We start from the raw sequence: 17,206 nt of genomic DNA, 5'->3' as shown, positions 1-17,206 counted from the left end.
TGAGGTCAGGCTAACTAGTCTATAGTTTCCGGCCTTCTGCCTCCCTCCCTTCTTAATTAGGGCTGTTACATTAGCTATTTTTCAGTGCTCTGGACCCTCCCTGATTCCAGTGATTCCTGAAAGATCACCACCAATGCCTCCACAATGTCCTCAGCTATCTCCTTCAGAACTCTGGGGTGTAGTCCATTTGGTCTAGGTGGTTTATCCACTTTCAGACCTTTCAACTTCCCCAGCATGTTCTCCTCAGTGATGGTCACTGCACTCACCTCTGCCCCCCTGAGTCTAATGAAGTTCTGGGGTGCTGCTGGTGTCTTCCACTGTGAAAACTGAAGCAAAGTATCTGTTCAGTTCCTCTGCCGTTTCTTTGTTCCTCACTACTTCTCCAACCTCATTTTCCAGTGGTCCAATGTCCGCTCTTGTCTCTCTGTTACCTTTTTATATAATCTAAAAGAAAACTCTTGCAATCTACTTTAATATTACTAGCTAGCTTACTCTCATACTTCATCTTCTGCCCGCTTATTGTTTTTTTAGGTATCTTCTTCTGTTTCTAAAGGCTTCCCAATCCTCTGGCTTCCCAATAATCTTCACCACATTGTATGCTTTCTCTTTTGCTTTTATGCTGACCCTGACTTCTCTTGTCATCCATGGTTGCCTCATTTTGCCCCTTAGTATCTTTCTTCTTCCTTGTAATAAATTTCTGCTGTGCCTCCTGAATTACCCCCAGTATCATCTGCCATTGCTGCTCCAATACCTTCCCTGCTAGGCTCCCCTTCCAATCAACACTGGTCAGCTCCGCCCTCATGTCTTTGTAGTTACCTTTACTCAATTGTAATACTGTTACATCTGATTCCAGCTTCTCTCTCACAATTCATCCTGCAATTTGAATCATATTATGATCACTGCCCCCTAGGGTTGCTTCACCTTAAGCTCCCTAATCAAGTCTGCCTCATTATACAAGCTGATAGCAATAGGTAAAATTAATATTCACTATTTATGCATAGTGCCAACTATCCAGAGCCAGGAATATCACACCTGACAGTACTGGGATGTTGTGCAAGACTAGGTGCTTCTCCACCCAAAGACTGTGTGACATCATTATGTTGGGTAGAGTTAATGCAACTTAAACATTAACTCTTCCAGAACCATTAGCTTATACAAGAGGAGAAATCCCTGTGCAATACTGATTGAATTTTATACATTAGATATGTGTGGATCCTGGAACACATTATACCACTGTGTGGTATTCAGATTCCATTTGGAAATGTCCTCAGTGTATTACACACAATCATCTTTGTAATCATTTGATTTTAATTTGCTCAACTTATCTGTGAAGTGAATGGGTTACCTTTGCTCTGACTCACTGGTAATGTTCAGACTCGGTAAGAGTGCTAAGGGTTCAAATCCATCTCCAGAGACTTGACCACTTAACTCAGGCTGACTCTCCAATATGCTACTGATGGAATTCCACACTGTTAAAGGTTCTGCTCCTTGATTGAGGTCCAGTCTGTCCTCACAACTTGATGTAAAAGTTCTCATGGCATGTGTGAAGAAAAGCAGAGAAGTTTTCCTGAATGATCTGACCAACATTTATCCTTCAACCATGCCGTTTAAAAAAGACTGCATTTATAGCATTTTTCATGGTCACCGAATGTCTCCAAGTGCTTTACAACCAATGGGGTGCATTTTGAAGTGTAGAGGTTGTTGTAATGTAGGAACTTTAGCCATCATGTGTACAGTAAATCCCACTAACAGTAAACTAGATAATCTGTTTTTTTGATGTTGATTGAGGGATAAATATTGGCAAGAAAACTACAAATTTCCCTTCTGCTCTACTTGGTGCCATGGGATCTTTTGTGTCAGCCAAGTAGACAGATGGTGCCTTGGTTTAACATCTAATCCCTAATTTGACATTTCCAGCAGTGCAGTACTCCCTCTATTTCCACACACGCATACAATTCATCTCCCAACTAAGTGTTTACAAAGTAGACTCATGTTGTTTAAGGCATTGTGCTGTGTGTAAATTGGTGGCTGTGTTTCTTCACATTACAACAGTAAACTCTTAAAAAATATTTCATTGGCTCTGGAGCACTCTGTGACATTCTAAGAATATGTTGGGTTGCAGAATAAATTCCTATATCTGACTCAGACTAGGCAAAATGTTGCCCATTTGCCTTCCCACAATGTTGGACCTTGGATACAGGATCCACTGCAACAGAAGCAGCGTGGAAAACCACACAGATGGCATTGGGACTGAACTTCCCGGAAACCATGCCCCTTCTTCATGGCAAGAACTGCCGTATTCCTCTAAGCAAAGTGTTTAAAGGTCCCAAAGCCACTTGGACAGCTACTGAGACAAGATACAGAAGTAAGGAAGAGGGAGAGGGAGTAGAATGGTACGTGGGTGTGGACTTGAGTGGAGACAGTGCTGAAGGGCAAGGTATCCAATTCTCCCTTTTTTTTAATGTCAGCGTTTACTAATGTATAGCATTCACCTTTTGGTGCTGTGAACCAGTGGTTCTGTGTGAAATGTGGTTGACTCAAAGTAACAATTAGGAACACCTAACATTCCTTCCCTTGTGCTGGTTTGTGAAGGTGGTGCACAACACATGAGTGTGGTGTACCACAATAGCAGATCTTCTGGCGGGAGTAGCTACCAGCGAAAGCAGCAGCTTTGGTGGGAGACTCTGCAAGTACACAAGAAACTTAAAAGAGTCAGCACGTTTCTAAGGGGTGGGGCGGGGCTTGCGGTGTGGGGTATCCCTCTCCTACATTTTGTTTAAAATTCTAAACACCATTAAAGCTTTCGGTTGATAGCCTTTTAATTTAGATTTTCCACAGAGCAACCAGGCCATCAATTACCAATTAAAAATTCTGAATTTAATCATCTCTCAATTTCATCTGCCTATGTGACAAAGAAAATGTAAATGAACATTACTTTAGGAATATATTCTGATACTCCTAGCTTAATTTAGTCTATGTAATTCCCTTCACCTGGACTGATCTACTCAGTTGAATTTTAAGCTGTTCTCCAGCATGTAATAACAGTTCAAGCAGACCTTCCTTCGCCCATTCTTTGTGATGGACTGATTTGCATTTTGATTTGGTTTTGGGTTTGTTGCCTTATACGTAACAATGGGTATCATATCCTGTGAGCGTTGGCACGTCAATCAATTCAACATGAGCCACAAGTTATGATTCTTCTGGTGTCACTGCTGTCTCGGGCTAATAGGACTTCTGGCTTGTAAGGCAAAACATCTGTCTGACAGCTGGGCAGCATACGGGTACCAAATAAACAGCTGCTTAATCAGAAACAGGGAAAGCAGAGCAGACCTTCTGAGGATATAATAATCAAAAAAAATTCCAATTATTCTGATCTTGTTTATACGTGTCGCATCAGAAGTGCACAATCTCGGAATTCTGCTTATCGTAGATTTACAGCATGGAAGAGGCTGTTTGATTCATCGTGCCTGTGCCAGCTCTTTAGAATAGCTATTAATCCCACCCCTGGCTGTCTCCCAAGAGCTCTGCTATATTTTTCTCTTTTCAAGCATCCATCCACTCTCCATCCACTCCCCTTCTGAAGGATTGATTCTTCTCCTACTACCCTATGTGACAGGGAGTGAGTGAAAAAGAAAGGATCTCGGAATGTCCCAAAGTACTTTACATCAGTAAATTAGCACTTTTGAAGTGTAATGACTGTTCTTATGTAGGGGGTATGGCCATTTGTATTCTGCAAGATCTCACAAATGATCAGCTAACCTGTTATCAACTAAGATAACATATAAAATATCAGAAGTCCCTATGTGCTTCAGATTGTAAGTACTAACGTCTGGAACGGGTACATGGCATGTTTCAGACCACCAGTGTATGTTATGCCATTGTATGGGAAGAGTAGCATTTGGTCTCAATGCACAGCATGATGGATGCTCATCAGGTGTTTGTATAAAACCATGGCACATGGTTTCTGATTACACTCCTCTGAAGCACCTTGAGATGTATCCCAGGTTAAAGATGCTATATAAATGCAAGCTGCTGCTGTATCTGTGGGTGCTTCTTTGCAGTGCCAATTTCTTTCCCACATGCTGCCTTTGCAGAGGTTGTTTTACCAATCATTATATGTCGTGTGGCGCAGGCCTCGCTCCTGATTGTTGGTATTTGCCTTCTGTTTGCAGCAGTTTGGGATAGAAATATTTCCAGCACTGGGTGAAATGTAGGACAGAGCCTTCATTCCTGACACTGAATCCCACTGTTGTGATGAAGTGTGGGTTGGGAGCCCGGAAATACAAACACTTGGGGCACTTAGCCCTTTTCAGTAAATGGCAGCAAACTGGCTCCCCGAGTCTGGAGGGCAAATTGAAGGCTGTCCAGTACTGAAAGACTAGCAGCCTCACAGCCAACGGTGGGGATTGTGAAAGAATTCAGAGAGGTATGAGGGTGTCTCCAGTTCTGGTTGCTAGATACGAAGGAAATATGGTTAGGGCTATGAGGAGTGAAGGTGTTATTGAAATCTCCAGCAGTAACAGGCATTTCAGCAGATGAAACTTTATTAGTGACACCTTCTCCTTTGAATGGACCCTCTGGCTCCTGTGTCTACTCCGTATGCAACTAGGAGCCAGCCACCATCATGACTGATTTCCCCGTCTGTTAGTTGGAAAATCGAGATGGCATTGGGAGAGTGCCCTTGATTGGTTGTTTCCCACAGCTGGACACTGTCATATGCCATGGAAGTGGAACCCTGTCATGGAGTCAGCCACGGACTTTTCTTTTGATTTTACCGTTAGTTGATTTGAAATGTTTTGGAAAGTCCTGAAGGAGTGGAAGGTTATGTATAAATGCAAGACTTTTTTTTTCTTGCCCCACCCTGAGTGGCCATTGTTGATGGCAGTGAGTGGTTATTTTCCAATGAAGTTGAAGCTGATGTCTTCAGTGGATGTCCACACAGTACTGGTCTCCATAAGAGTCACTGAACCAATGTTTTTATTTAATTCATCCTCCCCCACCCTTGATCAAAACGGGACCTGGGAGCTCCCTGAATCTGTCCAGTTGTCTGTTTACAGTGTGAACTCAGCGATCCATGGGGAAACCTGTCACAGACTGATCAAGCTTTGAGAGCAATATATACTTTTGCTTTAGGCATGTCTGATTGTACAGAGGTGGAGTTGTAAGATCCATCATTTTATAACTCATCTGCAAGTAAGGGCAGTGGGACATCTGTTGCTTATGGTGTTAATGCAGTGATGTGTGAGTAATCAGTTGGTGAGAGGTCAACTCGTTAACAGTGGATTGTTTTCCCACTTTCTCAGTCAATGTTCCTGCTGACACCTTGGATGGCCCTCTCTACATTCCTTACAAAACCCTGCTTTCCACAGTGAGCAGTATGGATTTCAGCGAGGGGGAGGCCCAGCAGCTCATCGAGATCCTGATGGACAAGGCCGGCATTGTGCAGGACACCTGGCACACAGTAAGCTACCCGTTCAGTTCGTGCCAAGCATTGCATTCATTTGCTTTCTCACTGTGTTGACAGGGAATCAGTAAAATAAAATTATCTTTCACAACCACGGGACATCTCAAAGTGCTTCACGGTTCTCTTGAATCATTTGATGTTGAAGTGTAAGCCACTCCCTTGTCCAACTGCTAGGAGTCGTGTCAGTGACTTGGAAATGCCATGCTCATCTGGCCCTTTCCCTGGCCTTAGAGGGGGTAATTCCCACACTCAGTTCTTCTCTCTCCAATAAGGGGAATCATTGTGCTTTATACACCTACCACCAGTGATTTCCATGCAGCCCCCAAGAGAGATCAATGCCGTGTTAATGTACCAGCCTGGATCTGAGGGTGGTACTAAATTCTTTTGTTTAATTGGCTTGTTTTGTTTAACAGATTCAGGGTAGAGGAATTTGGATAGAATTTGGTATCAAGCACATTCCTAAAATGCACAGCATGATTACAGCTCTACTTCACATCTCATTACGGATGGGTGAAGTCAATGGTTCCTTTGGTTCCCCAGTTTACTGCTGTATCTGAATGATGGGTTTGGGGAGAGTGGGATTTTGCTGCCGCTCATATTAATATTTTCCAATCCCTGTGGGTGCATATTGCAGTGTTTTGAGAGCCTGGCAACATTAGACTGCCTCAAATTGTGGTGTAAATCAAGCTGCATTTACACTGCTGACTGTATAACCCAGCACTGAGGGGTTTCCCTTGAGTTTTGCACTAACTACTCCTGGAACCGTAAGAGTCAGACAGTAAAACTTCCAACTTGTTTGATTTTCCTGAAACTGATAGGAAATTGATGTTGTGAAACTGCCCTGATTGGATATTGTAGTTTGTACTCAGGGAAAACTGCATCATTGGAAGTATTGTCTTTCAGATGAGACACTAAACTGAGGCCGCTTTTGCCCTTTCTGTGGATGAAAAGGTCCTAAGGCACTATTTCAAAGAGTTAAGAAGTTCTCCCAGTTATCTTGCTCAATATTTAGCCCTGAATCAACAATCCTGAAGCAGATTATCAGGCTATTATAGTGTTTCTATTTGTGGGTCTCTGCTGTGTACAAATTGGCTGTCATATTCCCTACCTGTAACAGTGACTACTCATCAATTAATTAATTCCAAAAAAATGTGTAAAGCACTCAGGGAGGCCTTGGAGTAATGAAGCTGCTGTATACTTACACGTTTCTTTTTACCATTGACTCCAATTTGTTTTATTACCCCTTCCCATATTGGATGGGATTAGAAGGGCAATATTAAAGAATTTAATGCACACTGTGTTTGTATTATTTATCTTATTAATTCATTCTGATCACCTTTTGTGATTTATAGGCTACTCAAAAAGGAGACCCAGTAACAGCTCTGAAACGCCAACTGGATGAGAAAGAGAAGCAGCTTGTAGCAGAACAAGAGGATTCCAGTGCAGCCAAAAGCAAGCTTCGGGAAGTCAACAAGGTATAGTTTGTCTCATAGTGTGGACTCGTGAAGGATTTAGCAGCATCTGTGGAGGCAGTTAACATCTTGAGTCCAGTGTGACTCTTCAGAATTAAGGAGAAGTGGTAATATGATGGATTTGATGCTGATGATAAAGAGGGAAGAGGCAGTTGGAACAACAGGGAAGATCAGGGCAAGGTGGGAGATTTGAAGTCAAAGGTGCAATGGAGCAAAAGACCAAAGGTTGTAGAGAATATGCAAAGCATTAGCCAAAGCAGACGTTAATAGCAGAATAAAGGTTAACTCTGACTGAAAGCAAAAGCATGAAAGCAAAATACAGGCACTTGGGGGACAGAGGTAATATCAAAAGGGAGAACAGAATTCGTGGTCTTAAATTGCTGAACTCAGTGTTGAGTCCAAAAGCCTGTAAGGTGCCTAATTAGAAAATGAGGTCCGGATCCTCCATATTTGTGTTGCGCTTCACTGGATCACTGCATCAGGACTAGGACAAAAATATGAGCAATGAGAGTAAGAAGGTGTATTGAAATGGCAAGCGACTGGAAGGTTGAGTAAAGTTTCTGGACTTTCACAAAGCTGTCACTTGGTTGGCTTCGGGTCTCCCCACAGTAGAGATTGCATAGGAAGATGCCGTGGGAGGAGGATGAGGTATAGGAAGTGATAGAGGAGTGAACCAAGGTGTTGAGAAGGGAATGGTACCTTTGGAACGCTGATAGTAGAGGTGGGGGTATAGATGTATTTAGCGGTGGCATCATATTGGAGGTTGCAGAAAATGCAGAAGATGATCCTTTGACTACAGAGGCTGGAAAGTAAGGAGAAGGGGAACCCTGTCATCCTGGGAAGGAGGTGAAAGGGCGTGGGTAGAAGTGCAGGCAGTGGGTTTGGTTAAACATGGTCTAGATGGAGGTGTACTTGAAGAAAAAGGAAGACTCATTGGGAGTTTGTTGTAGAAGGTAACATCATTGGAATAGATCCAACAGAGATGGAGAAACTGGGAGATTGGTATGGAGTCCTTACAGAAAGCAAGGAGTGAGAAAGTGTAGTCTGCAATAGTGTAACAATGTAATGTAAAAATAATATAAAACTTGGCTTCAATAGAGGCCCCACTGATGATGTTACCTAGCATGGTGACAAAATGTCTGAATGAAAACCAGCCAGCTCGGTGAGCAAGTCAACAACCTCACCCACAACCCGAGCTACAAATCTTTGCAAAGACCACAATGTAAAACTTGTCATTATTCCCATAGCTGTAAGTAGACATCCATCCCCCTAAATGGAAACAAAGTCAAAAAAAGGAAAGGGAAGAGTCAGAGATGAACACCTGAAGGCAAGAGAAGGAAGGGGAAGGTAGAAACTGTCCATTTTACTTACTTTTAATATATCTGTTTTTAAATTGCTGTTGTATCTTTCAGGAACTTGCAGCTGAAAAAGCCAAAGCCTCAGCCAATGAAACAAAACTAAAGGAGCAGTTGACGATGCGGGAGGAGGAGTTAAATGCGATGCAGACCCGTATGCAGGCCAGTTACCAGGACCATGTGGCTGAGACACAGCAACTACAGGCTAAGGTCACTAGTTACATCTCACGCCCTAACCCAATTAATGCTCTAACACATCTTAAGTACCACTTCACCATTGTGTGCCTGAATGTCCTATATTAAGGCAAGATTGGCCCCTCTTATCCCACATATTCGAGGAGACCATATTTTTGCATTTCTAATAGAGGAAGCAGTACCAGCAAGGAAGAGAGTGCAAATAGCCATTGGCATTGTCTGCCATTTTGTTTTCTCTCTCAGTTGGGTCATGGAGTGTTTATATTGTGGAAGAATTACTAGTCTAGAGCTGAAAGTGACCAATATTCCTTTCAAATGGTCAATGAAAAGTTCTCCCAGAACCATACTGTTAACCAATCACTTGGAGCCATGGATGGATATATGATGGAGAAACACTCTCAAGGGCAGTGGAGAGGAGGCACAGAAATGTGGATGTACCTGTCAAATATAAGGGGAAGTGTTCAAATGTAAGACATGGATTTAGTGCAGGACCACACTGAACAGTTCGTCTTCTTGTGAATGTGAACTAGTAGGTTAACTAGTTAATGTAAAGCTGAGTTGGGCATGCATAAGCTAGAGAAAGAAGCTTCGTTGCTTGAGCACATTCTTTGGTCTAATCTGTCTCAAAATGAAGATATTGAAGGCCTCATTCTGTCTCCCACTAGCTTTTTACCTACGGGAAAGGGAAAGTCGAGCAGCTTTATTTGAGCAGGCTAGTGTCAGGCAAGATTTTGGCAGGAGTAAGCCTTCTTTGTGGATCTCCTGAGCTCCCGGGAAGCAACGTTGAACCAACATGTAACCGGGCTCCTTGGCCTGTAGTTCCAGCAGTGGCCACTGCTCCTGGCTGGCGCTGCTGGGACAACACAGCTGTTGGCCATCCGAATGGCTAGAAACCTCTTGAAACAGACCTCCTCCTAAGCTCAGCAGTCTTACCTTAAGGCAATTAATGCTGTTCCTGAAGTTGATTTGCTGTGGAGACAGTTTCGGGAATGGAAGTGGACTCCCCTGACATATTAGCCAGGGCGATGTTGGACGGAGACTGGGGTGCTCCATAAAGTTCAGCCCGTTGTTGTTGTTTTCTTGTGCATTCTTCCAGGCACCAAGGGGAGATCTAGTAATTGTCTGCCCATTCTCCCAAACGACTGAGTTTGCTTCAAAGTCCAGGAGTTACTCTCAAACTACTGGAGCCCAACTACTGCTGTCATGCTTTGACATGTTTTCAGGATTTTGAACAGGGGAATACTGTACATTTCAGTATCTCCAGCGATGATAACTTGTGAGGTTTCACTCTTGGCTGTGCAGTGATGTGATTTGTTGAAGGAAAGGGAGGCAGGTGAAGAGCAGGCACATCTTGTGAGAGAAAAAAGAACAAAAAGCATATTCTACCTCTTCAGCCTGTACCACATTTCTGTTAGTTTATAGATGATCTGTATCATTATTTAATTTACCTGCCTCGATTCTGTAACCTGTAGTAATGTGTCACAGCTCTTCGACCGAGCATCCCAAATCCGAGACCTGTGCCACCTGGAAGAGCCCTAACCTTAACCCTGACACTAACCCTAATCCTATCTTAGACAGCAGGTGCATAGGAATACTACCCACTGCAGGTGCCCCTCTGAATCTCACACTATCCTGATTTAGAAATATATCATAAAAGCAAGATACTACGATGCTGGCAATCTGAAATAAGAACAGAAAGTGCTGGAAAACTCAGGAAGTGTGAGTTGTGGAGTACAACCTGTTGCTGTAATTTAACCTTTTTCATGCTGGTGTTATTCTGATGAATCTGTATTTCACACCCTCCAAGAGCTTCCTGAGATGTGATGTCAAGAAGGGATCACGATGCTGCAAGTGGTGTATTACGAGAACTTCATATAACCTTTACTATAAAGGGCAAGGGCAGTTCAATAGAAATTCCCCGTAAGCCATCTCTGGTCATGTTTCTGGAAGGCAGCAATAAAGGGAATGGACAGGAGCCCTCTGTTCAGACTCTTGGTCTGGAGGAAGCGTGTAGTGCAGGGAAGCGAATAGAGGAGATTGGGAGAAAATAACAGATGTTTCAGCTAAGCCCCACCCCCCATACTAATAATCTCATTAATTTCTTCTCCCCTTCTCCTTCCATTCTTAATCCTATTTGTTTGATCCCTTTATTCTCCCACTCCCCTCTTCCCCCCCAACCCACCCCACTCCACGGGTTTTTGCCTCCCTCACAATCCCTTTCAGCTGGGCCACAGGTAGAGCCACCATCGCCTCCTTTGTGACTACCACTGGTACTCTGTGCTCAGTCGACCATGAGGGACAACTCTTGCAAGGCGAGACAAATCTATGGCTGGGCTTTTTGTTCCAAAGGGTAAGATGCGCCTGCAAGTCAGCCCTTGAATGAACTGGTCAAGAACAATGACGATAAAGAGCAACAGCACAGCTCTTATACTTGGCCATGTCACCATTGTGAAGGCAACATCTTAACAAGAACTTACCCTAATATAATGACTTCAATGTAATAAAATATTCCGAGGCAGTTCAAATCAGCTTTATCTACAGGGATTGGTGGTGAGGCCTCGTCTATTTAAAATCTACATTAATGACTCGGATAAACAGACTGGGTGTATTATTGCTCGATTTGATGGTGATACCAAGATAGGTAGGAAAGCATGTTACAAAGTCAGCGCTAGTAGTCTGCAAAAGGCTATAGACAGGTTAATTGAGTGAATCAAATTTGGTATCTAGTGTGTTGTGTGATAAAATTTGGAATTGTCTATTTTAGTAGGAGAATTTGAAAAGCAGAATATCGTGTAACAGGAGGGAGGCTACAGAACATTGCATAAGACCATAAGACATAGGAACAGAAATAGGTCATTCAGCTCATCAAGTCTGTCCTACTATTCAAAGATATCATAGCTGATCTGATAATCCTGAAGTCCACATTTCTGCTTTCTCTTATAACCTTGATTCCTGTACTGATTAAAAATCTGTCTACCTCAGCTTTGAATATACTTAACAGCCCAGTCTGTATAGTCCTCAGTAATAAAGAATTCAACAGATTCACTACCCTCTGAGAGATGAAATTCTTCCTCATCTCTGTCTTAAATGTGTGACCCCTTATTCTGAGATTATGCTGTCCAGTCCTAGATTCTCCCATAAGGGAAACAACCTTTCCACATCTTGTATATTTCAATCAGGTCACCTCTCATTCTTCTAAACTCCAATGACTACAGGCCCAACTGACTCAACCTCTCCTCATAAGACAGTCCTTCCATATCCAGGATCAGCCTAGCAAACCTTCTCTGAACTGCCTTCAACACCAGTATATCCGTTCTTAGATAAGAGACCCAAAACTGTTCATAGTATTCCAGATGTAGTTTGACTTGTGCCTTGGATAGTTTTAACAAGACCTCAATATTTTTATACTCTATTTCAAAGGGAATAAAGGACAACATTACAGTTGCCTTTCCTAATAGTGAACTTGGATGCTAACCTTTTGTGATTGACGCACAATGGCTCCAAATTCCCTCTATGCTGTAGCTTTTTGTCATCTTTCTCCATTTAAATAATATTCAGCTCCTCTGTTCTTCCTGTCAAGGTGCATAACCTTATATTTCCCCACATTATATTCCACATGTCAACTTTTGGCCAACTCACTTAACCTGTCTGTATCCCTCTGCAGACTCTCTGAGTCATCCTGACCACCTGCCTTCCTGACTATTTTTGTTATATGTACAAAATTGACTGTAGTGAATTTGTTTTCCTCATCCAAGTCACTAACATATTTGTAAAGAATTGTGCCCCAGCACTAATACCTGTGGCACACCACTAATTACAGGTTGCCATCCTAAAAATGCCCCCCTTATTCCACTCTTTGTCTTCTATTAGTTAGCCAGTCCTATGTCCATGCCAATATGTTACCTCCAATACCATGGGCTGTTTTCTTAATAAGCAGCCTGAAGGTTGGTACCTTATCAAATGCCTTCTGAAAATCCAAGTATTTTGCATCCATTGATTTCCCTTTTTGTATGCTGCTTGTTATCTCCTCAAAGAGTTTTAGTAAATTTTTCAGGCATGATTTCCCCTTCATGAAGATACGCTGACCCTGCTTGACCATATTATGTATTTCTAAATGATGTACTAATACATCCTTTATAATAGGCTCCAACATTTTTCCAATAATAGATGTTAAGCTATCTGGCCTGTTCTTTTTATCTCCTTTCCTTTTTAAATAAAGGTATTACATTGGTAGTTTTCCAATCATCTAGTACTTTTCCCAAATCTAAGAATTCTTGGAAGATAACTAGCAGTGCATCCTCTATCTCTGCAGCTACTTCTTTTAATGTCTTGGAATGCATCCCATCCGGTTCAGGGGATTTATTGGTCATTAGCCCCATTGGGGTCTTTATCAGTTTTTCTCTCGTGATTAGTTATTGTGTTTATTTCTTCTGCTCTTTGATTATTTCTGCAGCCAGATGAGGAGATTATGGCAATGACACTGGGCCAGTAATCTGGAAACCCGCGCTAATAATGCTTCTGGGAATGGATTCTAATCGCAGCATTTACAGCTGGTGAACTTAATTAATATATCTAGAATATAAAGCTAGTCTTAGTAATGGTGACAATGAGAACATCATTGCCTGTTGTAAATAAAAAAAGCAATCTGGATCACTAATGTCCTTTAAATTACCATCTTTACCCAGACTGGTCTATGTATGATTGTAAACTCTCAATATTGTGGTTTGACTCCAAACTGCATTCTGAAATGGCTGAGGAAGCCACTCACTTCAAGAGCAATTAGGGATGGGCAACAAATGCTATCATTGTAAGCAATGCTCACATCCCATGAAAGAATAAGGAAAATGTAATGCAGAGGGATCTGGATGTTCTACATGAATCACAAAATGTTCGGTAGGCACAGTGAAAAATTAGGAAGCAAATAGAATATTATCCTTTATTGCAAGGGGGTTAGTTGTATAAAGATGGGTAAGTCTTGCTGCCACTGTACCAGGTGTGGGAGAAACCAGAGCTACAGTACAAACAGCATATAGTTTTGGTCTCCTTAAATAACAAAGGATTTGATTGCATGGAGGTTGCCCAGGAAAGGTTTAATAGGTTGATTCCTGTGATGATAGGGTCTAATGAAGAAGGGTTGAGCAAGTTGGTATACACTCACTGGGCTTTAAATGAATGAGAGGTAATCTTATTGATAATATTGATAGGGCCTTGACAGGGTAGATGCTGAGATAACATTTCCCCTTAGAAGCTAGAAACTGGAGGCACAGTTTCAGAATAAGTGCTCCTCCCTTTAAGATCAAAATGGGGAGGCGTTACATCTGACTGAGGCTGGCTAAGTTTTGAAATCTCTACCCAGAAATCAGTGCAGGTTTGGCCACTGAAAACATTCAAGGCTGGGATAGACAAATTACTGATCTACAAGGATCTATAAACATTATGTGGACAGACAAGAAAGTGGATTGAAACCACAGTCAGATCAGAAATTCACTAAAAATCCTCAGACAGCACCTTCCAAACCCACAACCGCTTCCATCTAGAAGGACAAGGGCAGCAGATACATGGGAACACCACCACCTTCATATTCCCCTCCAAGCCACTCACCATCCTGACTTGGAAATATATCACCTTTCCTTCACTGTGACTGGGTCAGAATCCTGGAATACCGTCCCTAATGGCATTGTGGGTCAACCCACAGCAGGTGGACTGCAGTGGTTCAAGAAGGCAGCTCACCACCACCTTCTCAAGGGCAACTAGGGACAGGCAATAAATGCTGGCCCAGCCGGTGACGCTCACATCCTACAAAATGAATACATTTTTAAAAAGCCATGATCTTATTGAATGAAGGAGTAGGCTTGAAATGCCCAATGTCCCACCCATGCACCTTCTTTCATTATGTTCTTCTTATCAAAACAAAATTGACACTGAGTCGTGTAACAGGATATAAGGACAGGCAACTAAATATTTGATCAAGGAGGTATGTTTAAGAAGCACTTTACAGAGTGAGAAAGAGAGAAATTTTGATTTGATTTATTATTGTCACATATACCTAGATACAGTGATTTTTTTTTGTTTTGTGTGCAATATAGGCAGATCATACCATACAAAGTGCATAGAGTAATTGAAGAGAACAAAGAGTACAATGTTACAGCTGCAGAGAAGGTACACAGAGCAAAATCAACATTAAGTTTAAAATTTGAGAAGTCTATTGAGAAGTCCAATAACAGCGGGGAGGAATCTGTTCATATGTGTTTACAAACTTTTATATCTTCTGCCCAACGAAAGAGGGTAGAAGGGAGTATAACTGGGATGGGAGGGGTCTTTGATTATGTTGGTTGCTTTCCCGATGCAGCAGGAAGTATAGATGGAGTCAGTGGATGGAAGGTTGGTTTGTGTGATGGACCGGGCTGTGTTCACGAGTCGCTGTAGTTCCTTGCGGTCTCGGGAGGAGCAGTTACGAAACCTTGCTGTGATGCATTCGGATATAATGCTGTCTGTGTTGCATCTGTAAAAATTGATAAGGGTCCTTTTGGACGTGCTGAATTTCCTTATGGAGAGAATTTGAAAGCTTAGGGCCTAGGCAGCTGAAGGCCTTGGTCATCAATAATAGAGTGATGAAAATCAGATGATATACAACAGGTCAGGATTATGAGAGTATAGAGATCAGTTAGAGTTGGAGTGTTGAATGAGGTTACAGAGTTAGACAAGGGAAAAGCAATGTGAAAAGAGTGAGGATCTCAAAGTTTAAACATTGCAAACCTGGTGGCTCAGTCTGGCTCCTGCTGTGAAGTGTAGTACAAGTGCAGTGAGTATTTAAAAACCAAAAGAACTGTGGATGCTGTAAATCAGAGACAAAAATAGAAATTGCTGGAAAAGCTCAGCAGGTCTGGCAGCATCTGTGGAGAGAAATCGGAGTTAACGTTTCAGTCCAAGCGACCCTTCCTCAGAACAGCCAGACCTGCTGAGCTTTCCCAGTAATTTCTATTTTTGCAATGGGTGTTTACCAGTTTTTAACTTTTGACTCTTCTTCAATGCCAACTATTACTGAAATAGGTTTGCCATAAGGATGATCTTACTTCACACCTGTTTGGGAAATTTAAAAGCTGAAACAGCATCTTGATCAGTGTGCATGGTGGTTTAAAAACTATCTCTGGTGGTTTTATTTTACTCTAAACGTCTTCCTAATATTGAATAAAATAATTCCATTCCAGATCCGAGGGCTCCAAGAACAGCTGGAGAATGGACCAACAGCCCAGATAGCCCGGCTCCAGCAGGAGAACTCCATTTTAAGAGATGCCCTCAACCAGGCAACAAGCCAGATTGAAAGCAAGTAAGAAAGTATATAGTTTCAATAACAATTTCAATCTTATTATTACAATCTTTTTACAGCTGCTGAGCTCTTGAAAGGCCTGTATTGGTTGTTCAATTGGAACAGATGAAATTCAGATCCAGTAATGCTGGGAATTTACAGAATACATTTGCAAGGTCTAGAGCAGAGTGAACAATGACCATCTGCAGATTGACATTGGAGGGGGATCTGTGAATGATGAGTGTGAGGATTGATGGTAGAGCTGGATCAGGGAGTGATGCTGGTCACAGAAAGTTTTAATCTGCTTAGAGACATAAAGTTGAGAGCTGTGAAAGTGACCCAGGAGCTGCTGAATGGTCATAAATATCCAAATGGTTTGCATATCTGTTAAGGAGGAAAACCAGTCCTTATTATCCATAACTTAAATCTCACACTAACCTGGTTTGTCTTAACTCTCTGATGTGGCTGAATCAGATCATACTCTTCCTCAAGAAAACTAGATAGAGTCATTAGTACCAGCACTGCCCAGGTACTGAGAATGAAAACATTTTTTTAAAAATTCTTAACAGTGATGTGTGTGATAACATTGGAAAAAAATGACAACTTGCCTAAGGTTTCAATCTTAACTACATGATGTTTACACATTTTTGAGTATACAAGCATAGGGCCATATCCCCAAGAAAGGATTGGGCTAAGTCAGGCATCCAATCTAATTTTAATCTCAATTAGCTTTAAAACGATGAGGTTCAATCAGGGCTCCCAGCTGATCTGTGTTTGTGCTTTCAGAGACATGACTGTGTGTATGTGACTATATTTATGGATATGTTGGTAAGTAAACATTGGGAAACTGAGACTATATTCTTGAGTGTGCTATAAACTCCACTCCAAGTCTGCAGATTTCATCTCTTTCCCTGGCAACTGTGAGATTGAACCAGATTGTCACCAGCCTTGGTGTCATATTTGACCCCAAGGTGAGCATCTGACCACATATTTGTACCATCACTAAAATGTTCATTTCCACCTCCATAAAATCACCTGCCTCGGCTCATTTGTGCTCATTTAATTCTGTCTGGCTTTTCACGCCTTCCTAATTTTAATTGCTTTTTATTCACGGTTAAGGTGTTTTAACTGCCTAGGCCCTAAGCAATGGAATTACCTCCATAAATCTGTTCCTTTTTTTAAGATACTCCTTAAAACCTACTTCTTTGACCAAGCTTCTGAATATTTGTCATCATATCACTTTATTTGGCTTAGTGTCCAATTTTGTTTTGTTAGGCCATGCGAGGTGCCTCGCAACAATGTATTGCATTACAAACACTGAATAAATAGAGTGCAGGGCTGGATGAACACAGCAGGCCAAGCAGCATCATAGGAGCAGAGAGGCTGACGTTTCGGGCCTAGACCCTTCATCAGA

General features: G+C 42.0%; 1 protein-coding gene across 3 annotated transcripts in view; it reads left to right on the top strand.

Annotated features, from left to right (window-relative positions):
• The window catches only part of LOC109910579 (ribosome-binding protein 1), an 83,602-nt gene that overhangs the window by 19,862 nt on the left and 46,534 nt on the right, over positions 1 to 17,206 (top strand). For all 3 annotated transcript variants that reach the window (XM_020509796.2, XM_048601121.1, XM_020509794.2), the window contains exons 2-5: positions 5,304 to 5,461; positions 6,817 to 6,939; positions 8,349 to 8,501; positions 15,695 to 15,813. In XM_020509796.2, the coding sequence (XP_020365385.1) occupies positions 5,304 to 5,461; positions 6,817 to 6,939; positions 8,349 to 8,501; positions 15,695 to 15,813 (553 nt within the window). The remainder of the gene's footprint in view (positions 1 to 5,303; positions 5,462 to 6,816; positions 6,940 to 8,348; positions 8,502 to 15,694; positions 15,814 to 17,206) is intronic.

The sequence above is a fragment of the Rhincodon typus genome, chromosome 9 (genome assembly GCF_021869965.1).
Source record: "Rhincodon typus isolate 14 chromosome 9, sRhiTyp1.1, whole genome shotgun sequence".
Lineage (NCBI taxonomy): Eukaryota > Metazoa > Chordata > Chondrichthyes > Orectolobiformes > Rhincodontidae > Rhincodon > Rhincodon typus.
Note: the sequence above shows the minus strand (reverse complement) of the source record. Positions and strands in the feature narration are given on the sequence as shown.